At 48.4% G+C, this 25,637-nt stretch overlaps 1 protein-coding gene across 1 annotated transcript in view; it reads right to left on the reverse strand.

Annotated features, from left to right (window-relative positions):
* Positions 1-25,637, reverse strand: part of KANK4 (KN motif and ankyrin repeat domains 4) — a 46,010-nt gene that overhangs the window by 20,318 nt on the left and 55 nt on the right. Inside the window, exons 2-6 of the mRNA XM_021667741.2 lie at positions 16,935-18,818; positions 15,196-15,307; positions 11,782-12,000; positions 9,761-9,848; positions 6,598-6,817 (exon numbers count right to left, since the gene is read on the reverse strand). Of these exons, the coding sequence (XP_021523416.2) occupies positions 6,598-6,817; positions 9,761-9,848; positions 11,782-12,000; positions 15,196-15,307; positions 16,935-18,818 (2,523 nt within the window). The remainder of the gene's footprint in view (positions 1-6,597; positions 6,818-9,760; positions 9,849-11,781; positions 12,001-15,195; positions 15,308-16,934; positions 18,819-25,637) is intronic.

Consider the following 25,637-nt stretch of genomic DNA (forward strand, 5'->3'; position numbering starts at 1 on the left):
TTTTTGTATTTTTTTTTTTTTTTTTTTTTTTGAGATAGAGTTTCGCTCTTGTTACCTAGGCTGGAGTGCAATGGCGTGATCTCGGCTCACCGCAACCTCTGCCTCCTGGGTTCAAGCAATTCTTCTGCCTCGGCCTCCCGAGTAGCTGGACTACAGACGTGCGCCACCATGCCCAGCTAATTTTTGTATTTTTAGTAGAGATGGGGTTTCACCATGTTGACCAGGATGGTCTCTATCTCTTAACCTTGTGATCCACCCGCCTCGGCCTCCCAAAGTGCTGGGATCATAGGCGTGAGCCACCACGCCTGGCCTCATTTTTGTATTTTAAGAAGAGACGGGGTTTCACCATGTTGGCCAGGATGTTCTTGAACTCCTGACTTCAGGTGATCCACCTGCCTTGGCCTCCCAAAGTGCTAGGATTACAGGTGTGAGCCACTGCACCCTACCAGGATCCAGGACTTTACCACAGATGCTTCAGAGCAACCATCAGGCAGCAAAGCCAACCCTCCCCAGAGGTGACAGAGGAGCAAGGCTCTCGCCAGAGCATCCTCTGACTCAATGCGCCCTGCAAGGGCATTTGGCAAGATGAAGAACGCACCACTTGAGATTAAGCCGGCAGAGGTGTACTCTGGCTCTATTCTCAATAATAATGAGTCACTTCCATACAGTCCTTTACAGTTTATAATGTTTTTTCTGGATGCTTGACAACTGCCTCTGATGACAGCCCAGGTTTGGGAGTGTGACAGATGTCATCCTGAACATCTCTTCTACAGATGAGAGAAAGTAATGACTCTGCCAACCCATTCTCCCCAACCCCGTTCTTACTTTACCTTTATGGCTGTTTAGCTATTTCACTATGTTAAAGGGAAAAGCTTCCAAACCACTTTAAAGTTGATGAGTATTAACTGGATTCTTCACATCAGCAGATATTTATAACACCCAAATTTCAGTTGTCTCTTCTCTGTCCTGGCCTGGCCCACCCAGAAACTTCTAACAGGCTGCAAGTCTGTGTGCTAAAAGACAAGGGCCATACATTACTGGTCTTTGGATTCTTCATGCACATAATGGGTGTTTCCAAAGTCTCACAGTGTCCCAGAAGCCTAGATTGCAGTAGTAGAAAAAGCCCAGATTAGGTGGGTGACACATCTCAGTTTGGATACTGGATTAGCTTCTTACAGGCTCTGTGACCTTGACTGCATCACCTGACATGTCAGCCTCAATTTCCTCACTTGGAAAAAGCAATTAGGATCTGCTTCACAATTCCTGCAAGGATTGTACATGGCAGTATATGTATATCACACTAAATCCAGTGTCTGGGATGAGGATGACACTGAAAAAGCAGTGGCTGCTGTTATTCACGTTCTACACTGACGGCCCCTAACATTGAACACAGTAACGGAACACAGAGCCATGCTCCACTGAATTATGTGCCTTTCTCAATTAATCTACCATTTTGATGGTATCCGTGCATCCATGAAGAACCAAAATCAATAACATCAGCTCACTGCTAGCTATAATTTAATCTTCTTTTGATGATGTGAAAATCAGAAACAACTTCGGGCTGTCATTATGTACATTGCCTTTCCCATTCAGCTGAAGACACTCAAAGCTGCTTAGCAGAATTTCGAAGACTCGGAAGTTTACTGGAATTTAACCTAGCTTCCAAGAATCATCCATCGCTTATTCATTTAACGACATTTTTACTCAACAGCTACTAGGAACCAGGAATTGGTCTAGGTGTTGGGGAAACAGACAGGAACAAGGCAGATAGGCCCCTTTTGAGTGAATTAACACTCTGTTGGGTAGAAATGAAAAGCAAAGAGTGTCTCAAGAAAGAAAGAGAATGCTCCCTTAGAGAGAGATGGGGGCAGCCACTTTAGAGAGGCACCAGGAAGACTTCTAAGGAGGTGACATTTGGGCTGTGACTTGAATGATGAGAAGGAGCCAGTCACAAGAAGAACCTTGGGGGGAAGAGTCCAGGTAGAAGATAAATGCAAAAATCCCAGGAGGGAATGACATTGGTGAGTGAGGCCAGCGTGGATGGAGTAGAGGGAAGGGGGAGAGTGTGGCGGCAACAGAGACGGCCCGGGCAGGTGGGAGCCAGGGAAGGCAGAGTCCTGAAGGCCAGGCTGAAGAAACCGCCTCCTACACTAAGAGCAATACGAGGCCACAGGAGGGATTTTAGCCAGACAGGACCGGAGTTAGGGAAACTCAGACTTTTGATGTCCATTTATATTCCCACCTCAGGCCTCCTAAAAGAAGGGGTACGGATCTACCATATGCTCCACCTCCTTGACACCAGAAATGAAAAGAGCAATGGGACTGACTTTTCCTTTTTCTTTTTTTTGAGACTAGGTCTTGCTCTGTCACCCATGCTGGATGCAGTGGTGTGATCACAGCTTACTGCAGCCTCAACTGCCTGGGTTCAAGCGATCCCCCCACCTCAGCCTCCTGAGTAGCTGGAACCACAGGCGTGTACCATCGCGCCTGCCTAATTTTTGTATTTTTGGGAGAGATGGGGTTTCATTATGTTGCTCAGGCTGGTCTTGAACCTCTGAGCTTAAGCAATCTACCTGCCTCAGCCTCCCCAAGTGCTGTGATTGTAGGCGTGAGTCACTGTGCCTGCCCCAGTATTGACTTTAAACCCCAGTAGTACGCTTAGTCATTGGGTCATCTAGGGCAAGTTTGCTAACTTTTCTGAATGTCACTTTCATCGTCTATAAAGAAGGATAATCATCCTATTCTTTTTTTTTTGACAAGGAGTCTCTCCATCCCCCAGGCTAGAGTGCAGAGGCATGATCTCGGCTCACTGCAACCTCCGCTTTCTGGGTTCAAGCAATTCTCCTGCCTCAGCCTCCCAAGTAGCTGGGACTACAGGCATGTGCCACCATGCCCAGCTAATTTTTGTATTTTTAGTAGAGTCTGGGTTTCACCATGTTGGCCAGGATGGTCTCAATCTCTTGACCTCGTAATCTGCCCACCTTGGCCTCCCAAAGTGCTGGGATGACAGGCCTGAGCCATCGCGTCCCACCAATCATTCTATTCTAATAATACATTTTTATTATTAAATGAGTTAGCACATGCTAAATACTTAGCAGTAGGCTGCATCTGTGGGGATCATTTGGGGTTTATGCCTTTGGTATGTGCCCTCCTAAACACCCCCAGATGGCCTCCCTAAACTCATAGATGACATCTGACTGGGGCGCGTGCACTTCTGCTCAGCCCCATCACGCACCCATCTTTGTTTGACTGTTAACTACCCTTTCCAGTCTGTAGCCCTGATTCTATTCTCACTTTCCTGAGACGATCAAGGCCATCTGAGGCCAGTGGCCTCCACCTCCCTACTCTCCTCAACATCTCTCTGCACTGTTACCCACTTTCTCCTTTTTTTGCTTCCATCTCAGAGAAATGAATAGCCCAGCGTCTTGCCTCGGCTGCCCTCACCTGCCTCTGTGGTGGAGTCCAGGCTTTCCTGACTCCTCCCACACCCTGCTTTGCCAATGGCTTCTCTCTTTTGTATCTTTCACCTCTCTCCTTCTCTCTGTCTTTGATTCTGCCTGTCAGTCTCTATCTCTCTCCCTTTTTCTCTCCGTCTCTCTCTCTTTTTCTGTCTATCTCTGTCTCTCTCTTCCTCTCCATCTCTCTGTTTGTCTGTCTCTCTGTCTCTCATTCCCTGTCTCTGTCCCCTACCTTCTCAGTTCCTCTTCTTTCTTGGATTCTTCTTCTCAGTCAAAAAATATATTCAGATCATCTCTCCTCAAACAAACACACAAAACCAACTCTCTGTAGGCTCTTCCGCCTCCTTCAGCCAAGACTCTCCATCACTGCCTTCCCCAACCCAGGCACTTTGCTCCTTCCATTCTGCTAGCCGGTTTCCTCCCAAGATGCCCCTAAAGCAGCTCTCTCCAAAGTCACCAGTGGCACCCCTTCATCCCCTCCATCTACCAAACCCAGGCATCATCCTTCAGGGACCCTGCAGAATCTGACACAGTTGACAATCTTTGTTTTTCATGGGCTGTCCTTCCCCCATCAGCCACGATCCTCTTATTTCTTCTAGTTGTCACACAACTCTGTCTGGGTCTCCTCCACTGGTGTGCTCTCTCTTTCTCTCTCTCTCTCTCTCTGCATAGGATAACCAAGAGCAAGACAGGCCTCCTCCCCTAACGGCCTCATTGCATGTGCTCAGCAGGTCCCACTCAAGCTCTGTTTCATTTTACATCTTTCATTTTACATCTGGAATTCTCAACAGCCTTTGCATAGCTCCACAGAGATGATCCACTGGAAACTAAAAATCTGCTCCAAACTGAAATATTCTTTCCGCTTCCCCCACATTTGCTCCTTCTCCTGCAGCCCATGTTCTTTTCAACTATCCAGGCTCAACAGAGAGCTCCAACTCATCTCACCAGTCGGGCACTACATTCCCAATGGCCTTTTTTTTTTTTTTTTTTGAGATAGGGTCTTACTCTGTCACCCAGGCTGGAGTGCAGTGGCACAATCTCGACTCACCACAACTTTCGCCTCCCAGGCTCAAGCGATTCTCCTGCCTCGGCCTCCTGAGTAGTTGGGATTACAGGCACCCATCACTACCACCCAGCTAATATTTGTATTTTTAATAGAGACAGGATTTCACCCTGTTGGCCAGGCTGGGTTTGAACTCCTGACCTCAAATGGTCCACCCGCCTTGGCCTCCCAAAGTGCTGGGATTACAGGCGTGAGCCACCATGCCTGGCCTCCCAGTGGCTTTTTGCTGTTCGGGTCCTACCATTCTCACCTGCAGCAAGCCCTCACTACCTCTCTGTGGACCTCTGCAATGGCCTCCTGTCTGCCCAGCACCTCCTCTCCTGCTCCCATCACTAACCCACCCCTACTGTCAAACAACTCTTCTTAGAGAATTCCCCTGGTTATGGAGTTTCCTACAAAAAACCTGTACGGACTTCCTGGGACCTTCCAAGCAGGATTCAGCCTGGCACTCTAGGTCCTCCATTTCTCCATGTGGTGGCTCCAACCTCTCTTCCAACCTTCCCAACCCATCCAGAATAGGAGCTTTCTGGTGTCCAGGCATTTTCCCCTGTCTGACCTCTGTGGAGTTCCTTCTGCCTGGAACACTGTCTGCCTACTGGGGCCCTACCTGCTGCAGTGCACCATTGCCGCTCTATGAACTAGACACGCTCTCATTTCAGTTCCTAAATCACATTCTCCATCTCTCTCTTTTTTTTTTTTTTTTGAGACGAAGTCTCACTCTGTCACTCAGGCTGGAGCGCAGTGGCATGATCTCAGCTCACTGCAACCTCCACCTCCCGCGTTCAAGTGATTCTCCTACCTCAGCCTCCCAAGTAGCTGGGACTACAGGCCTATGCCATTATGCCTGGCTAATTTTTTTGTATTTTTAGTAGAGATGGTGTTTCACTGTGTTAGCCAGGATGGTCTTGATCTCCTGACCTCATGATCCACCCGCCTCAGCCTCCCAAAGAGCTTGGATTACAGGTGTAAGCCACCCACGCCCGGCCCTCCATCTCTCTTTCATGAGCCATCATCGGGTTCCATCCCAATTGCTCGGCTGTTAGCTCCCAGGAAGCAGAGGGCTCACCTGGCTCACCTTTGCATCCCTGGTAGTAGCCAGTATGAACCTCATGGGTAGTCAATTAATATCTGATGAAGGATGAATGAACCAAGTTGAGTCAAATTAGTCAAATGGAGCCATGACCTTTGTTAAAAAGTATCTTCTAAAGACGGGAAAATGCCACCTTCCCTAGAGGCAGTATGGGACAGCTCTGGAGCTGGACAGACGGACTGAACACAAAACCTGACTCTCTCCTTTACCAGCACTGTAACCTGAGCAAGTTTTACAACTCTTGAGCCTCAGATTCCTTAGCTGCAACATGAGAACAATACCCACATCACAGGAATGCTGGGAAGAACAAACGGGGCAAACACAGGTAAAATGGTCTAGTCCAGTTCCTGGAACACAGAGGCAACTTTAAACAGGGAAGCATTTCCTTGCTAGAAAGAAATGTGGTACAAGAATTGCTCTTCAAGTCATTCTATCAAAAAGACACCTGGATTTGTATGCTATCACAGCACAGTTCACAACTGCAAAGACATGGAATCAAACTAAGTGCCAATCAACTGATGAGTAGATAAAGAAAATGTTTTACACACACACACACACACACCATGGAATACTACTCAGCCCATAAAAAAGAACAAAACAATGTATTTTGCAGCAACTTGGATGGAACTGGAGGCCATTATCCTAAGCAAAGTAACTCAGGAATGAAAAAACAAATACTGCATGTTCTCATTATAAGTGGGAGCTAAGCCACAGGCACACGAAGACATACAGAGTGGCACAATGGACAATTGTACCAGAGACTCAGAAGAGGGGAGGGTGGAAGGGGCTGAGGAATGAACCTATCTGGTACCACGTACACTATTCGGCTGATGGGTACACTACAAGACCAGACTTCACTCTACAATTCATCCATGTGACCAAACCACTTGTACCTCTAAAGCTATTTAAATTTTTGAAAAAATTTTTTAAAATTGCCCTATCCTTCAAGGAGGGACCCAGACTGTATGAATGCAACCACTTCTGACCTGTCTCCAGCAGCAGCTTCACGATGGAGAAGTTGGAGTGGGACACGCTGTAGTGAAGGGCCGTGTTCCCGTTGCGATCCGCCAAGTTGACAAGCAGCTGTAGGAAGTGTGGGGAGTGAGGCTGGACCTCGCGGAGGTAGGCGGCCACCACGGCAGGGCTAGATGACTTCCGGCTGGAGACGCGGAACCACTCTTGACTGATGGTGTTCAGGCTTTGCCTCTGAAACCCCAGAAGAGACCAATTATAAGAGGTTCCATGGCCAGCAAAGGTTCCTCCCTTACACAAGGAAAGCCAGCTTTGGCCTCTGTCCCTTCAGCTCCCTCCAGCTCGCCATGTGATCTATTCCTGAAAAGCTCAGAGCTGGTGGGGTTAGGAATGCAGCAACATACTTTGTACTTGTGCGATCGCTCCTGTCTGGGAGTGAAAAGGAGGACTGGGAGGATAGCGTAGTAACCACTAACAAGGTACTTAGCCAGAGACAGTTTGAATCTGCAGGAAGTTCAGCTCACACCCCCGCTAAGTTTAGCTCACACCCCTGGTATGCTCACAATTACAAAGGCCCTCTCCTTCCCGCTCACACAGCCAGCTCACACTGACCTTGCCCCAGACTCTACCAGGACTCCTGCGTTTTTAATAGGCATAGCTGGAAAATCGCAACATCTTACTAATGGGAAACATGCATGCGAAGACAAACAACATCCCCAAATGTATGCTTGAAATAAAACCCAAACAGGTGTGCTTGACATGTTTGGCTTTTAAGCTTTGCAAGGACCTTGAGAGTAAATGGTTTAAAACCCACGGCAGACCCTGCTATCTGTAGCATTCAGCTCCTCTGGGACCACAAACGAGAAGCGTTCCAGAGCCAATGACATCAACTCTGTGTGTGACATGACCTCAGTGTTTAAAGGGTATTTACCTAACAGGGAGGAGAAGCTACTGAGAAGTGACTATGATAAATGACTTCATACTCATGCCCCGAAGAGTCCTGGACTTGGAGTCGCTAAATCAATGTGACCCGGTTTAATCCCTGGCTCAGCCGTGTGAACTTGGAAGTCATATAATCTTTTTGAACTTTACTTATCCTATTATAAAATAGAAGTAAAAGGGGACTGGCCCTTTACCTTCCATGGCTCTACAGAGTGAGGTCCTTACACAACCTGCTTTTTCCTCTAAGGTTGGGGCAAGGGAGACGGCATCCTGCGCTTTGATTCTAACATGGGTGTGGTGCCAGGCTTGCATATCCTCTGATCACTTTTCTAGAGCAGAATTCGTGGAACCTTTTGTGGTTGAAACACTTTTTATAAATCAGAGTATCTCCTTTGCTCATGGAATCTTCCAGAAAATCTGGAGAAAGATCCTAATATTAAGAAACAGAGGGGTGATTTTTTTTTTTTTTTGAGATGGAGTCTCACTCTGTGGCCCAGGCTGGAGTGCAATGGTGAGATCTCAGCTCACTGCAACTTCCACCTCCTGGGTTCAAGCGAGTCTCCTGCCTCAGCCTCCCAAGTAGCTGGCATTATAGTCATGCGCCACCATGCCCAACTACTTTTTATATTTTTAGTAGAGATGGGGTTTTGCCATGTTGGTGGGTCTCAAACTCCTGACCTCAGGTGATCCGCCTGTCTCAGCCTCCCAAAGTGATAGGATTATAGGCATGAGCCACCAAGCCTAGCTGAGTGGTGAATTTTGAATGAAGAGCTAAGAAAGATTTTAGTTTGATAATTCAATTAAGAATAAGTGACAGGAGTTTTGATCAACATCCACATCATATATTGGTTCTTTCTTCTTCTTCTTCTGTTTTTGAGACATGATCTCACTCCAACGCTGAGCCTGGAGTGTAGTGGTGCAATCACAGCTCACTGCAGCCTCGACCTTTGGGGCTCAGGTGATTCTCCTACCTCAGCCTCTGAGTAGCTGGGACTCCAAGTGCATGCCACCATGCCAGGCTAATTTTTTGTATTTTTTTTTTTTGGTAGAGACAGGGTTTTGCCACATTGCCCAGGCTGGTCTCAAAGTCCTAGGCTCAAGTGATCTGCTTGCCTCAGTTTCCCAAAGTGCTGCGATTACAGGCATGAGCCACTGCACCCGGCCCTACATATTGGTTCTTTAGGGAACAACTAGTTGTCAAATCAGCTAAGATAAAATGACAAAAACGAGTTGGGTAAGTAATAAACCTGATGAATTGATTGTTTTTACTTCTAGGGCTCTTTTGCAAAGGAGAGCAAAACAGCTTTTAAAAATGCTTACGGGTTGTTCCACCATGGGTCTTACAACTGCTCTCATAACTTGGGAAAATGTGCCAATATCCCTTGATTATGAGTAGAATCTCTATTTGTTTAAATCTCTATAGGCCATGAAGGTGTGAAGGAGCAAAAGCATATTTTCTTGTTTTCGGTCTCTCAGCCCAGAGGTGCACTTCAAGAAAAACAGTCATGACTACAGAATTCAACGTCAGGGTTTAGGGGAATGGAAGTATGCCCTCCACCACCTTCATTTTATTGATGAAGAAACAGAGGCCCTGAGCATGGAACTGACTTGCCCAGTATCTTCCAGATGAGGTCCTGGGAATAGAACCTTCAGATCCCATTCCACATGTTTTTCCCACTCTGCCCACAGTGCTCTCAAACCACAGGGTTTGTGAGCCTAAGCCACGGAGTTTGATGACAGATATTCGTGGTGCATTGCCTAATGACTCGTGGGAAGTGACTCTGAGTCCCCGGCCTGCTTTCTTGTGCATTTCCATGGGTTCCACGTCCTCAGTGTGACCCATCTCTTCAGGCTGCAGTGATTGGGTAAAGGAGAGAACACCCAGAGGAAAGGGGCTCTGGCCTACACACTCACACCACTGCCTCACACTGCACACTCACACCACTGCCTCACACTGCACACTCATACACTCACACCACTGCCTCACACTGCACACTCACACACTCACACCACTGCCTCACACTGCACACTCACACACTCACACCACTGCCTCACACTGCACACTCACACACTCACACCACTGCCTCACACTGCACACTCACAACACTCACACCACCCACACACACTCACACCACTGCCTGTCTCACACCACTGCGAGTGACCAAAGTCACCCTGGCAGAGCTAATGTCTTAAACAGAAGAGAAATCTTTACATGACAGTGAAAAATCAGAGTACCAAGAGCTGGTCTGTGGTAGTCCCAGTTTCCGGCAGACGCTGGCTCAGTGCCCGGCATGCATTAAGAAATTCTTCTGACGGTTTATATCTAAAGAAAACAAATATACATACACATATTTATATAATCATTTTTCATGTTGATAAACAAGACTTTCACTCTCCTCCTCTTTCTCAGCAGCTCAAACATCCAAACCGGGCAACTGCCCTAGGACGGGGCAATCTTCAGAAATCTGAGTGACCATGGTGTGTGCCGATGTGAGCAGGCTTCTGACGGCTTTTGACGATGAGCCAGTGTGTTGCCCACTTCATCCTGCTTTTGTCATGGGCTGGGGTCAATAACTAGCATTTGGGTGGGGGATTTGTGGAGGGGATGGTGGACAGGCCCAGCTGCAATTCCTGGCCCACTGGGAAGGGGAGGGCTGCCTTTCTGACTTTGGACCAATCATTTTCTGCCTGGGTGACTGGAAAAAAAAATCAAAGCATCCAATTCATACCAGAAAATTTCTTCAGGTCAATCTTCCATGAAGGACACCGTAAGTACTCATAAAGTCAGTACCATGAGACGCACTGAAGCTGAGGTGTCCACGGTAACAAGCACTCTCTGTGTTAGTCTGAAGGCAGGTTCAGCACCAAGAGGTCTCAGGAGGGGCTTAAGGGCACTGGACACAAAGAAGCCCACTCACTTGGCCTGTCCTTATCTTGCCACCACGTTGGAGCAGCCCTGAACTGGGTGATAGTCAGCTCCTGTCCACTGTTCACCACTCCTCCGGCAGCCAGGCCGGAGATGCTGATAGTGATGATAATGGTAGTAACAGTCTTGTTTCTACCATTTACTGACAGCCTTCTCTGTGGGAGGCACTGTGCTAGGCATTTACTTGCTTTTTCTCGTGTAGTTCTCAGATCAAACCTATCAGGTTGCTATTATGCACATTTGACAGATGAGGAAACTGAGGGACCCAGAGCTCAAGGACTTTGCCTAAAGTAACACCGTGGCAGAGGCGGGACTTGAGTCCAGGTATGGCTGACTCCAAAGACAGTGCTCTTCTCATCCTGCCACATAACCTCCCATCACTTTACTTTTATTATTATTATAATTATTTTGAGGCAGAGTCTCACTCTGTCACCCAGGCTGGAGTGCTGTGGCGCGGTCTTGGCTCACTGCAACCTCCGCCTCCCAGGTTCAAGTGATTCTCCTGCCTCAGTTTCCCAAGTAACTGGTGATTACAGGCACACACCACCCTGCCTGAGCTAATTTTTGCGTTTTTAGTAGAAATAGGGATTCACCATATTGGCCAGGCTGGTCTCGAATTCCTGACCTCGTGATCTGCCTGCCTCGGCCTCCCAGGGTCCTGGGATTACAGGTGTGAGCCACCACGCCCGGCTACTTTTATTATTTTTTCTTAAAAAAATGTATTTTAACTAAAATAGACACAGAGTCTTGCTCTGTTGCCCAGGCTGGTCTCAAACTCCTAGCCTCAAGGGATCCTCCCCCTCAGCCTCCCAAAATGCTGGGATTACAGGTGTGAGCCATGGTACCTGGCCGCTCCCATCACTTTAAAAGGCAGTGTTATGCCAGCATGGTCAACAGGACAGGCAGAAAAGCTTGTGGGTAACAATCAGAAGGACGAGGACTGGGATCCCTGCTCTGCTAGCTGTGTCCCTGCACTTCCCTAAGCCTCCGTTTCCACATCTGTAGAGTGGGGAGGTCACAATAACTTCTACCCTGCAGAACTGTTGAAAGGAGTATATAGGATAATACTTGTAAAGTCCTTCACAGTTTCAACGCTAGGTAAATGTTGACTTTATACGTAGACCTCTGGCTGTGACAGTACATTCCACAAAGGCAGGAAGCACATCTGCTTTGTTTAACCAGTGCACAGTGTGGGCATGAAAAAGAGACTTAAACAACATTGGTGAAGGGATGGGTACATGAATGAACAAATGATTGCATGAAGGGGTGGATATATGCCCTTGCCCTTTTTCAGAGGAATAAGTTCCCCTGTTTGTGTCCGTTTGCTCACCTCTCAGCCTTGGAGTGGGGGACCTCTTCCCCAGGCCCACTTTCCTGGGTGGCACAGCGGGAACCCTCGGGGATGCCCTGCCCAGCCTCACAGGTGAGGTGGGCATCTTTGACATGCCTGTGGTCTGGGCCGTCACACTTCTTCTCAGCCTCACTGTCAGACAAGTACTCTGGGGAGCTGTCCTCACCGCTGGTCTCCTCACTCGAGGTGGTCTCATACCTGGGGAAGGAGACAGAGGTCACACTGGTCCTGTCTTTCCTGCCCAGTGCCTGTGCCAACACCAGTGAGAGCTGGGTGGGCCTGGGGAACACTCTGAAGCTTGCTAATCTCCTACCCCACTCTCTACACCTGCAGGCAGGGTGACAGGTTCCCAGGAATCTCAGTGTCAGAAAGACATGCAGTAAAGGGCTTTGGGGAGGCTATTTGGAGAGACTCAATTAACTGTGCTCATTGTCAAAATAATGAACTGTGCTCACTGCAGCAAACCTACAAGCAGCCTATCCCCTCATTGGCTGATGCATTCGGGTGATCTAGACGGGCCACCCAAGGTTCTCATGAAAGCATTTGCTTGTGGAATCTTAATGTTAGGTTCAGAGAGGGGCCCAACTCCAGGCCCCACCTCCTACCTGAGTTCACCAAGTTGCCTGACAAATCTTCACATCTCTGGGTGAGAGTGAGACCTCCCTTTAGCCTGCGCCAGCCCAGCTTGCACCTGGCAAGGCATGAACTCCTCTGTGCCTACTTCCAGCACTCTGTGGGATACCCCAACACAGCATCTACCTGTCTTGGCTGCAGCCTATTTGAACTATTGGGGAGAGCACAGGCCACGTGACTCGCAGTCCTCTTTCCTGGTAGTGACCCTTATGTTCAATTACAAGTGACTCTACTGAGTTGGCAGACCAGAGACCATGGAGGAAAGTCCTGGAAGATGTATTGACTCTGCTACTGATGCTCAACAGGAGACCCCTGATGGAGAATGCTGGTGGGAATGATTTTAGGCTCTTGGGCCACTGGACATAGCCACAGGGACTGGTGGCCATGGCCTCCACTGAACCCCCTAAGGACCCTTCTCTGAATGGTGGCCTCTACATAAAGCCCCTATGCCCAATGGATTTGCAAACCCCGTCTGCTTCCTGGTGTGCATGCATTCTGTCTCACTTAAATCCCAGATATTTCTTCCTCTATTATGCGTGGAACAACCTTTCCCATTTGTGATTAAGAGAGTGGAGGGCATATTACATTTACCAAGCAATGCTCATCTTAGAACGGCTTCCATAAAAACTTTGCCTGGAAGTTCACTTATTCATTCAGCAGGAATTTACTGAGCACCTACTATGGCCCAGGCACAGTTCTAAATCCTATACCAAAGTCCCTGCCCCAGTGGAGCTTATATTCTAGTACGGAGAGGCAGAAAATGAACATGTAAACAAATATTATATTCAGATGGTGATAAAAACAATGAATAAAATAAAGAAGAGCCACGGGATAGAAGGATGGGAGGGGTGGCTACTTTAATTAGAGCAGAAGTTCCTAACCTTAGTGGTTACATTAGAATCATTTGAGGGTGTTTAGAATTCCCAGTATGTGGACTGCACCCAGACTATTTAAAGGACCTAGACACTGGGATATTTTAAAAGCTCCCCGGTGTTTCCAGCCTGCAACCAAGGCTCAGAATCACTGCACTAGAGTAACAAATACTGAGGACTATCCAGGAGAGGAGGCCTTTAGCAGGAAAACAGCAAGTGCCAGGGCCCTGAGATGGGCCCGAGCTCAGCCTGCTGGAGGGAGGGAAGGGACGTCAGCGGCAGGGCCTAAGGCTGGGCAGAGCCATGATTTGGCTCTTCCAGGTTTGGGTGCAGACTAGGAACCGTTGAGGGCATTTAAGCTGGGGAGACACATGACCTACACTAGGCTTTGAGACGAGGCTGATTCTCTTGTTCTGTACATGAACTGTGAAAACACAAAATCCTGTGTCAGATGTTAGTGAAAGTGGGAACAGCAACTCTCCTGTGACACCCACTTCATCACTTCTTTTCTCTTTCTTTTTCTTTTCTTTTTTTTTTGAGACAGAGTCTTGTTCTGTCATCCAGGATGGAATGCAGTGGTGTGATCTTGGCTCACTGCAACCTCTACCTCCCAAGGTTCAAGTGATTCTCCTACCTCAGCCTCCCGAGTAGTTGGGACTACAGGTGGGCACCCCCACGCCTGGCTAATTTTCTTTCTTTGAGACAGAGTCTTGCACTGTCCCCCGAGCTGGAGTGCAGTGGCACAATCTCGGCTCACTGCAACCCCGTCTCCCAGGTTCAAGCAATTCTCCTGCCTCAGCCTCCTGAGTAGCTGGGATTATAGGTGCCTGCCACCATGCCCGGCTCATTTTTTGTATTTTTTAAGTAGAGATGAAGTTTCACTATGTTGGCCAGGCTGGTCTCGAACTCCTGACCTCATAATCCATCCACCTCAGCCTCCCAAAGTTCTGGGATTACAGGTGTGAGCCACCACACCCGGCTAATTTTTGTATTTTTAGTAGAGATGGGGTTTCACCATGTTGGCCAGGCTGATCTTGAACTCCTGGCCTCAGGTGATCCATCTACCTTGCTTCCCAAAGTTCTGAGATTACCAGCATGAGCCACCATGTCCGGCCCCAGTTCATCACTTCTGACATTTCCTTTCTGGTGTGACTCAAATTAGCAGGGATTCCAACCTCTCTGGGCAGCCTTCACGGTTTGGGCTTCCACAGCATCCTGTGCTTCCTCACCTAACAGAACTTATCTTAGCACATCAGCATTTCATCTTTACTTCTTCTCTTATCTGTGAGCTAAAGGCAGGGACCATTATTTATTTGACTTTTTAATCTCTGCCGCCGAGCTCACTGTTGGCATTTAATACATGTTTGTTGAATGACTGACTTAGAAAATACTCTAAATCAAATATTCAATTCTCTAGAATATATAAGGTTTTGCTCATGTTCTGAGTCAATAGTCTGGTTGTTTTTCTTCATCCCCAAACACTTGGGTTTGGCTTGCAGGAAGTTAAAGGAAGAAAAAAATTAAATGGATGAAATTTGAAGTTCCACAAATTAACCGAGTTTGTACTAGTTTCAGTTTTATGGTTCAGGTTAAATGCCTTCCTCTAAGGGCCCGTATTCCCTCAAAACTCCCAGAAGCCACCTGGAGTCTTGGCCCTGGGGAAGACCAAAGCCAGGACATATTAAAAACAGAGGTTCCAACAGACCACTGCAGCTGGCGAGAAGCCAAACACATGCAAACCCGAGACGGAGTTTTAAAGGGCCATTGAAATTAATTCCCTTGAAGAGGAATGAAAACCAGATGCCTCCCCCTAGGAAACGAGAGTGCGAAGGACAATAGCAGAAGAGGTAGCGAGAAAGGTGCTCTGAGCTTCACAGGTGATGCTTACCCACCGTTAACCCCAACAAACTGAAGGTTCTTTTTGGTCCCATTACCTCCTGCACGGAAGCCATAGTCTTTCTTTTTCATTATGGATTTAATGCTGGTCGACGGGGAGATCTCTAGGCAGACACAACATCACAGGTTAGAATGATCTTGGGGATGCCTGGGAATGTAGCAAAACCAGGATATTGCTTTGAGGGGACAAGGGCTGCAGGTGTGTGGAGAGGTAAGGAGGGACAGGGAACCAGATCCTGTAAACTGATGTTTTGGGGACCTCCTGGGGGAGCCTTGCTTTCTGCTCAATGTTGGGAGAACTGTCTCTGTTGATAATACCCCTCTAGGTATGGTCGAAGAACCATGTGGGGTAGGTGCCACTGCTGTCCCTGTCTTACGGCTGGGAGATCTGAGGCCCAGACTTGCTCAGTGAATGGCAGAGCAGGAGCAGAACTGAGGCTTCGGGACTTGTGGTCCAGTCCCTGCTTCTGCTCAAGGGCACCTCAGTGGTCCTTCCTGGCTCACAAGTGTATGTTGACGCTAGGGTTGTGGGGGTGGTGATGACACCAGGCTCACAGCATACACATGAGCAAGGACACAGATCTTGCATGTGTACAACAGGACAGGAGGTAGTTCCCAACAGGCAAGACTAGAACTGGCGCTGAAGCACTGAGAAAGCGGCCGAACTGTGATTTGTGGCAGGAAGCCGTCTCGCATGCCCGGCAAAGCAAAATGTGGTTCCACTTTACCCAGCAGTGAAGAGGGTTTGATCTGTTACAAGAGGAAGTGCTGCTCAGCCAAAGGGCCCATTTCCATATGTGAGCAGCACTCAGTCGCCTGCCCCTGTACACATACACGCACGTACACGTACACACACGCGCACACACACACACACACACGCTGAGAAAATATTCAGTGAACTATACCAGATATCAATATAATGTTCCTCCAAAACCAGGCTAGAAAAAACCTCTACTGTGTAAGAACCAGAGAGAAACACAGAATGCAAAAGGAAACAATGAATGGAGGCCGAGGTTTGGAGCCCACGCAGCAGGGCCAGTCTTGGCCCACACACTGCCTTTGCACAGTGCAAATGAGAACAGCCCTTCTGGGTGAATGCAGTGCTGCAGCGCAAGGCTTGCAAATGGAGTGTGGGCTGGATTTCAACTCCCATTTGCCCTCCCTAGCTGGCATCTTTGTGCCCTTTGCTATCCATATAGCTATAGGCAGTGGCCCCGCAGTCATACCCAACCTTAGAGCAAAGGTAAGAGTAGAGGTCCTGAGCCTCCACTGTCGCACACATCAGTTTTTATTCCACTGGGTTCCTGGAGGTGCTAAACTCTTTTTTTTTTTTTTTGAGATGGAGTTTTTCCCTGTTGCCCAGGCTGGAGTGCAGTGGTGCAATCTCAGCTCACTGCAGCCTCCACCTCCAGGGTTCAAGCAATTCTCCTGCCTCAGCCTCCCAAGTAGCTGGGATTACAGGTGCCTGCCACCAGAGCCGGCTAATTTTTGTATTTTTAGTAGACATGGGGTTTTACCATGTTAACCAGGCTGGCCTTGAACTCCTGACCTCAGGTGATCTGCCCACCTCAGCTTCCCAAAGTGCTGGGATTACAGGTGTGAGCCACTGCGCCCGGCTGCTAAAATCTTTTTAAAAATACAGTCATGTAATTGAAAACCTTGTTCCCTCTGCCTCATTATGTGAAAGAGAAATGGCTCCCTGTCTCAGGCCCCTGTACTGGCTGTATTTACCCATCGGCGGGGAGGAGGAGGAGGCCGGGGGCTCCTTGGGTTGGGGAGCCTGGGCCGAGTAGGCCGACAGCAGCAGGTTGAGGGAGCTCAGCAGCTGGCTCTGGATGCTGCTGAGCTTGGAGGCTGGCTGCTTGATGGCGCTGGCCAGCTCAGGGTACCCGTGCTCCAGGCAGTTCCACTGCTCCTGTAGGAGCTCCTGGATCTTCTTCACGTACTGCCCAATAGTGGCATCCGTTGGCGAGCTTGGTGGCCTTCCCGAGTGCTCCTTCCCTGGGAGCTCGGAACTGGCCTCTTCCCTCCCTGCTGGGGGAGTCTTTCTGTCGCTGCCCCATGGAGAGCCCCCTGCTCCCCTGGCTTCTCCCTGAGGGCCTCCTTCCTGCTCAGAGTCTGCTTCCTCGATCCTGAGTTCAGTGGAGAGGAAGCTATGCACAGAGGGGGTGAGGACCTGCTCGGGTCTCTGTGGCAGTGACAGCAGGGGTGGAAGCACATGTCCTGCTGGGCTCTGGTCCCCTTGTTTGTGACCACCTGGCCCCCATAGGAGGCCATTCTCCTCTCCTCGGTGCCCCCAGCTTTCAGACTCCATGCTGCCTAGAAGGTTGACCTCAATGCTCTTGTCACACGACTCCCTGGTCAAGAGTCCATGGACAGGGTCAGTGTTCACCATGGCATCTGCCTGGCCCTGAGCGTCTTTGGCGTCCTCTTGGTGAAGCTGTCCTTCCAGCTGGGCTACGGTGCACTCCAGCTCTCGAATTCTTTGCTCCCTAGTCTTGATTTCCTCTTCCTGCTGCTGGAGGGCAGCTCTGACCTGTGCCAGTTCCTCGGTTCTCCCAGACAACTCTCCCTCCAGGGCCGAGACCTGCTGTTTCAGGATGGAGATGCTGCCCAGATCCACTTTGGCAAGGCCCAGGCTTTCCTCCGTTACCCTGATGCCAATGCTTCTCACGTCCACCTCCACAGGGGGCGGGGGTGGAATCTCGCTGATGTTGAGCTCAACTTCTTCAAGGAGGAGCTCATTCTCAGGGATGGGTGATGGCAGAGGCGGAGGGCTTGGTGTGGGGGAGCCAGGGGTGAACACCCCCTCTGCTTCTCTGGCTTTGTGTTCGTCTTCCTCATCCTCTAGAACTATAAGTGCATTCTGGAACGAGGAAGAAGGGCCTGGGAGAGGGAGGTGATTTGGAGCCTTCACCATGCCCTCTGGAGGCTCAGCTCCCTTCTGGACCAGCTCCAGAATCCGAGTTGGTGCTTGTGGGCTGGAGCTCTGGAAACCTGCCAATCCTTCTGTGGGGCCAAAGATGCCATCGCAGACACTGCCTTCACCCTGAAGGGGAGGGAGGGGAGGAGGGGCGGTGGGCCCCGGGCTGAGGCCTGGCTCCTCAGAAGCCCTGCTGTGCAGCAGCGTGGCAGGCATGCTGGAGGCTCTCAACAGCTGGGGCCGTCCACTCCCAGGGGTGAGCTCGGCGTCCTCTGGTTCAGCAGCCTCCAACTGCCTGGTGGCCTCTGCCAACAGGGCCCTCCTGTGGTAGCTCACCTCACTCGCGCTGGTTGAGGCCTGGGGGGCATTACCAAGTGGCAGTGACTGGGTTTGTTCCTGTGTCCCACACGATGCCTTCCTTGGCACCACTGGGGACCAGTAGTAGGGGGGTGGGGCCGCAGAGGGGCGAGCCCCGCTGTCAGGAAGGCTGAAGTTTCGGGGCAAAGTGCTAAACTTGGCCTGCTTGGCCCTTCTGTGGATAGGAATTCTTTTGATGGTGTTTCCCTTCTCGATGTCATCCACATACTTGAGGAAGTCCAGGTCTAAATGAAAACCATATGGGGTCTCCACAGAGTAAGGGTGGCTCTTTGGAGGCTCTTTCTCTTCATCACCCTGAGAGGACTGGTCTTTGGCTGGGAGACATAAGACAAGTTAAAAAAAAAAAAAGAAAAAAGCACAAAGTTAATTAAGAATTACAGGGCGATGAGGCCTAATATCTCAGATTTCAACTTAACACTACCACATGAGACTGCTAAATGTTCTGGCTTCTAAAGTATGCTGAGATGCTCAGTCTTTTTGGCTATATTGGGAAATCATCTTATTAAATCAATGTGTACTTAGCCAATGTCTGCAAGGAAACGGGGAGAGGGAACGGTTTCCAATTTGCAGTATGTCATCTCGGTTACTACTGGGGAATCTGTCTGCAGACCGGCAAAACAAAATGGTCTCATATTGCTTTTCTGGGTTTGAATCATCTAATTGCTGAACCGGAGTGGCCAGGCATTTGCCAGATCGGGGTACTAACTGGCAATTATGGATATGGAAGGTTTTAAAGGATGAGATACACAAGTGGATCAGCAGTAAAAAAGAAATCTGCAAAAAAAACTAACTTGCATGACTCAAATTGGTAGTAGTAAATCCCGCTGAAGCCGGAGGTATCAGTGAGTTATGCCTTTTACATTATTTAAGCTTGTGCAGATGCCTGCACCTCAGGTACGCACAGATCAGAGAGAACGCGGGCAAGTAATCAGGCCCGGCCTACGCTCTTTGCATCTGAAAACTTGCCTAGTGCTTAGCAAACACGAAATCCACTTTCAAAACCCGTGCCAAGTAAGAAAATACCTCCTTTGGCCAGGAACTCAATGAAAAAAGAGAGAAACAAACAAAAATACCGCATTTTTCACAGACTGGATAAAAGGTGGTAAGGTAAAAGGATTAACTGATGTCAAAAGGGACATTGGTATTCATCCTTCAAGAAGAATGGAACTTGACTTTTCAGGGCAACCCATACCCTGGGAGGCCATCATGATGAGAAAGTTCTCCATCACACCAAGGTTCCAGCTCCTGCAGTGCCTACCTGTTGACTCCAACAGAGGACACTGGGAACAAGTCAGTCCTTCAACTATTTGCATCCACAGGGGCTTGTCGCCAAGTAACCTCTTCTTCAGGTTAGTCTTTGTTTCTTTGATGTTCCTCATGTGACACCCTAATTACCTCTGCGACATTCTGCTAAACAGGCTCTGAAATATTGAGCTCAGGGAAGAACACGAATGAAGAGCACATAGGTTCCGAATACAGATTCTGGATCCGGTTTAGATCTCTGCTGTGTGATCTTGGGGAAGTTACTTAGCCTTACTGGGTCTCATCATATGTAAAGTGGGAATCATAATAAGTAAAATAAGATTATTGTGAGAACTAGTTAATTCATAATAAAGTGCTTGGCACAATGCCTCACACATGATAAACATTCAGTTTATCTTTGTGGAAGCCCACTGTATAGACAACGGAGGCCCCACAATGGAAACTGACTTATATGACTCACTGCTGGGTCTCCACAAACATGTTGTAACTGGCCGATTGCTTGGTTTTAAGGGTAGCAGGCCCTAGCTTCAAAATGACAAAATAGCTGTGATCCAATTCACTTACCTCAACCATCCATTTATTGAGCACCTATATGCTAAGCTAGATCCCAAGGACACCAAAATGAGTCAGGTTTAGCCTCTGCCTTCACAGGATTTGTGGTGAAGCAGGAGAGACACGAACAAACACGATGCAGTGAGATAAGGATAGTAACAGATGCACGTGCTTGGTACAGGCTTCTTCCCTGACTTATTTTGCTAATTTCTCCAGAATTATTTTCTTGGACTTGGAAACCAATTTTCCTAGGTAGGAGAGGAATGACTTCACACAAAAGTGACATACAACTGGGTGATAAATGAACAAACAGGGACTTGCCAGGAGAACAAGAGAGTGAAAAACATTGTGGCAATTTATCTTCAAGATGACCACCACCAATTCCTACCCACTTTGGACAAGCAAGCTAATCTTATATTTAAAGGTGGAGTCTACATTTCCAGGCCTTTGAATCTGGGCTGGCCTGGGACTGCTTTAACCAAAAGGATATGGCAGATGCTCAGAGATCCTGAAGGCTAGGTCATAAGAAGCCCCATAGCTTTCTCCTGGGTCTCTTAGAATGCACACTCATTGGGAAGCCAGCTGCCATGTAACAAGTCCAACTTCCCTGAGACTGCCATGCTGTGAGGAAGCCCAAACAGCCCCACAGAGAGGTCAAGTGGAGAGAGGGAAGGAAATGCCTAACCAACCCCAAGCAGCTCTAGTCATCCTAGCCTGGATGCCACGCACGAGTAAAAAAGTCCTCAGCCATCATCTGACTTCAGCTACAGGAGGGACCCCAACTGAGAATCACTGAACTGAGCCTGGGTTAATAATAAATTATTGTGTTAAGCCATCAAGTTTTGGGATGGTTTGTTACGCAGCAATAGACAGCCAAGACAGACATTCTAGCTCTCCATAGAGAATGTGCAAAGGGATAGATGGTGAAATTACACAGTATGTCAAAGTTCTATAAATGCAGCTGATATGACCAGTTCTTAAAACATGATAGAGAGAGATAAGATTGGAAAGGACAGCAACAGCCAGATCATGGAGCAACTTGTATGCACGCTAACAAGCTTTGACTTTATTCTCTAGGTCATGGGAGTCATGGAAGGGTTTTAAACAAGGGAGTGACTCGATCGAATGTGATTTCAAAAAGAGCATCTTGCCGAGGATTCAGAAAAAGGCAAACCAGAGGCCCCAAGATCAGCTGGGAGGTGGCTGACATGGTCGAGGTGGGAGGAGCTCAAGGTAATGGAGGGAAAGGAACAGGTTAAGCAAAGTGGCAAATGATGGCATTTCCTGGGGCACATTTTCAGATGGCTTTTTCCTAAGCTGGCTCACTCAGTGGGAAGCCAGCTACCATGTAAGAAGTCTACCTTCTAGGATGGCTGGAACTACTTGGGGCTGACTAGGCATTTCCTTCCCTCCCTCTACTTGACCTCTCTGTGGGGCTGTTTGGGCTTCTTCATAGCATGGCAGTCTGTAATGACAGATTGGGGCTGAGCTCTTCCTACTTGCCTGCCTTATTTCTCTTTCTTCTGCCCAATGCCACATGCTTGCCACGTGGCCCTCTGTGCTTAGGGAAGTGCAGTTATCTTCAAAGAATGAAATGACACCAACTAGACACAAGAAGGTTGAACCATGAACATGAACACCATTGAGTCCAGCAACCATCAAAGCCAAGTAAAGCCACAGGCCTGCAGGCAGTTATGTCACAACTGCAGGAGAGAAGAGAACAGGCATTGGTGCTGACCCATAGGATGCCCTCTGTTGGCTTCCAGAGCTTCTCTGGCAGATACCTGGACTTCAGGCAGAAAAGGAATAAATGTTCCTCTAGTACCCAAACAACTCCAAATAAGCTCCCATTCAACCACACAATTTTTTTTAATTAACTTGCTCCCCCCACCCTTCCATCTCCCCCCAGAGAAATACACTGGCAGTTTCATCAAATGAGAGCAATATCTTGTATTGCTCTCCGTTAGTTTTCCAAGTTGTGCTTGGCTATACTCTCAGATCTACTGGTCCACTCAACAGCCCCCTGGGTTATAAGGACAGGCCAAACAGAGAAGAGATACTTATCTAAAGTTAAGTAGAGAGCAGATTTATGACCTAGAAGGCAAAGAGCTCTCCTAAAGGAGAGGCTGCATTATTTATCTGCTTATTGCCTCAATTCACTAGAAATGCACTGATTTGCCCAATGGCCTCTGGGCGCAGGTCCAGAGCACAAATACAATCATAGCATCAAATAAGAAACAGCAGATTCAAAGGCAGAATCTTCCACAAGGGAGAGGAGAGCAAGTTAGGCTGAGCAGCCACCAAGGATGACAGGTTTAATAGCAGGTTTAATAGGTGCTTTCCCAAGCTAGTGCGTGCACATGTGCGCACACACACACACACACACACACACGGTGATCCATCATGCTGCCCTGCCTGCCACCTGCAACTCTGCATTCCTTCTCTTTCTCCCAGCACAAGAGGAATGCTGGGCTTTGATGAGGGAGTTGGAACTGATTTGCTCAGAGACCACGCTCACATGCAGCTCTGCTCCTATTCATCCTACCTGGTGACAGGTATGAGGGAGCTCAGAATTCCAGGCATTGGGCCAGGGTGAGAATCAGTTGGGAGGACCGGTCTCTTTTTAAAATGAAATTCAGATCAAATAAACCAACGCATGGCCAAACCGGCCGCATTTGAATCCTGGCTATCACCTCCTACTTGGGTGATTCTGGGTGAATTGTTTCATTTCCCTCTGCCTCAACTTCTCCATTTGTAAAGTGGAGATAATAACACCTCTTAGAGAGTTGTTGTCATTATCAGCACAAATGCACTGGAGAACACGGCCCCGAGCAGGCACTCAATGAAGGACCCTAGTGGCAAGCATGGGCTGGTTCTGAATGCGGCAGGGGAGGATTCACCGAGCACGTGCTGTCTCCTGTGTTAGAACTACAGCTCAAGAGGGAACGAGAGTCCAGGAAAATAATTCTGGAGAAAGTGTGAAAATGAGTCTGGGAAAAAGAAAAAAGAAAGACAGAGGAGGCTCGGGACTACCTGGAATTCCCTACAGAGTCTTGCTTAAAAGCACGCCCGATCACTAGACCCTTGTATAGGACCTACAAGCACCGTTCCAGAGTTACACACAGACGGGAGAAAGGGGGCCTTGAAGGGGATAAAGTAAGGAAGGAGAATCACGGTAATTATCTGAAGGGACAAGAGAAGTAAAGCAGATGCGTGAACCAACAAGAGGCATTAAAGTGAGAAAGAGAAGTTCAAAAGCCTATATTCAGTCTCTGAAGTAAAGGGAAAAACAGAAACTGGAGAGAAAGCGGCTGAAAATAAAGCCGGAAAGAAGGCGAGTGAAATGAAACTCTTCCAAAGGCCAAGTCAGGGAGGGAAGCCTTCCCTTCCGGGAAAGTTTGTCCCTGTTCTGGAAGATCCATGTGGCTGAAAGGAAGGAGCCTTTCTTGAGCTCATATGGACGATCATGTGGACAGCAGTCCTCCCCAGGGAGCTGAGGAGGGACTGAGAGACGGCTGGGTTGACAGGCCCCCAGGGCACTGAGGGGATAAACCGGTATTCTGTGGGACCACTGCCAGGGATGCACTGAAAAGGCAGCTCTCTGGGGAGACAGGAGACTATAGAAATGTATGGGAACTGCATTTGGAAGAAAAGAAGAGGCAGGGCCAGAGCTGATGTCAGGTCCCTAAGTCCTGTGCTGGTGAAGGGCCATGTGATTCAAGGGGAATTAGAGGTTCTCTGCTTCCTGATATTTGGTGATCTAGAAAAAACATTTCATGGCCAGGGACGGTGGCTCACGTCTGTAATCCCAGCACTTTGGGGGGCCGAGGCGGGTGGATCACAAGGTCAGGAGTTCGAGACCAGCCTGACCAATATGGTGAAACCCCATCTCTACTAAAAATACAAAAACTAACCAGGTGTGGTGGTGGGTGCCTGTAGTCCCAGCTACTCAGGAGGCTGAGGCAGGAGAATTGCTTGAACCTGGGAGGCAGAGGTTGCAGTGAGCCGAGATCACGCTACTGCACTCTAGCCTGGGCAACAACAGAGTGGGACTCCATCTCAAAACAAAAAAAGAAAAACACATTTCATTAGAAGTCAGGAGATCGGGGTCTAGACTGTGGCCTTCAGCAAGTTTCCTGGGGACGGGAAAAGGGGAACATTCAGACATTCATTGTGCTAGGTAGTCGTTACTCAACAACTTTCCATGCATTATGTCATTTAGTTCTTTTTTTTTTTTTGAGACGGAATCTTGCTCTGTTGCCCAGGCTGGAGTGCAGTGGCGCAATCTTGGCTCACTGCAAACTCCACCTCCCAGGTTCAAGTGATACTCCTATCTTAGTCTCCCGAGTAGCTGGGACTACAAGCATGCGCCACCACCCTGGATAATTTTTATATTTTTAGTAGAGATGGGGTTTCACCATATTAGCCAGGCTGGTCTTGAACTCCTGACCTTGTGATCCGCCCACCTCAGCCTCCCAAAGTGCTGAAATTACAGGCATGAGCCACTGCAGCCAGCCTATGTCATCTAGTTCTATACCAACCCTATGAAATAGTATTAATACCTGTTTATAGATAAGGTGTGGTTAACTGTTCGCAAAGATAGCCACAGTAATATCTGACCCTTGGGGTATTCCCTTACTGCACTGATGCTAGATATGGCCTTATGACTTATGTTGGCCACTGGGTCAACAGCAATGTGACATATGCAGAGATTGGAACATTATCTGCACGTTGGAGTCAGTCTGTTCTTGTGTTGTGCTTGAACTCTTCTGCCACCATGTGAACAAGCCCCACTCAACCTCCTGGATGATGAGTGTCACATGGTCAAGTCATTACTGATACCCCAAGTATGTGAATGTGGCCATTCTAAGCCATCCGGGCCCAGCCAAGTCACCCAGAAGCCCATGGGCGTATGAATGAACCCAGAAAAGATCAGCCACACCAGCCTAGACCAGAATAATGGCCCTGCTAACCCATATAATCTTCTGAGAAATAATTAATGTCTTTAAGTCACTAAATTGTTGGGCTGTTTGTTACACAGTGAAGCTAACTGATACATGGGAGGATTGAGGATCAAAGACATTAAATGACTTATAGAATCACTTAGGTATGAATGGAGGCTCTTTTACCATATTGTGCTTCTTTCCTTGGCTAGAGTTGGAGATATATGAAATCTGAAATACATGCTTTGAGCCTACCAGCACTGCCTGTTTAGGGGACATCTCCTGCAGGCCTTTCCTAGGCTATTTCCAGGATTTATAGCAACAATTCTTTCCCAGCCCAAGCGCTTATCTTAAACCAGGCCCTACAAAGCAGCC

The sequence above is a fragment of the Aotus nancymaae genome, unplaced genomic scaffold (assembly GCF_030222135.1).
Source record: "Aotus nancymaae isolate 86718 unplaced genomic scaffold, 86718_ANA_hifiasm-v0.15.2.pri h1tg000007l, whole genome shotgun sequence".
Lineage (NCBI taxonomy): Eukaryota > Metazoa > Chordata > Mammalia > Primates > Aotidae > Aotus > Aotus nancymaae.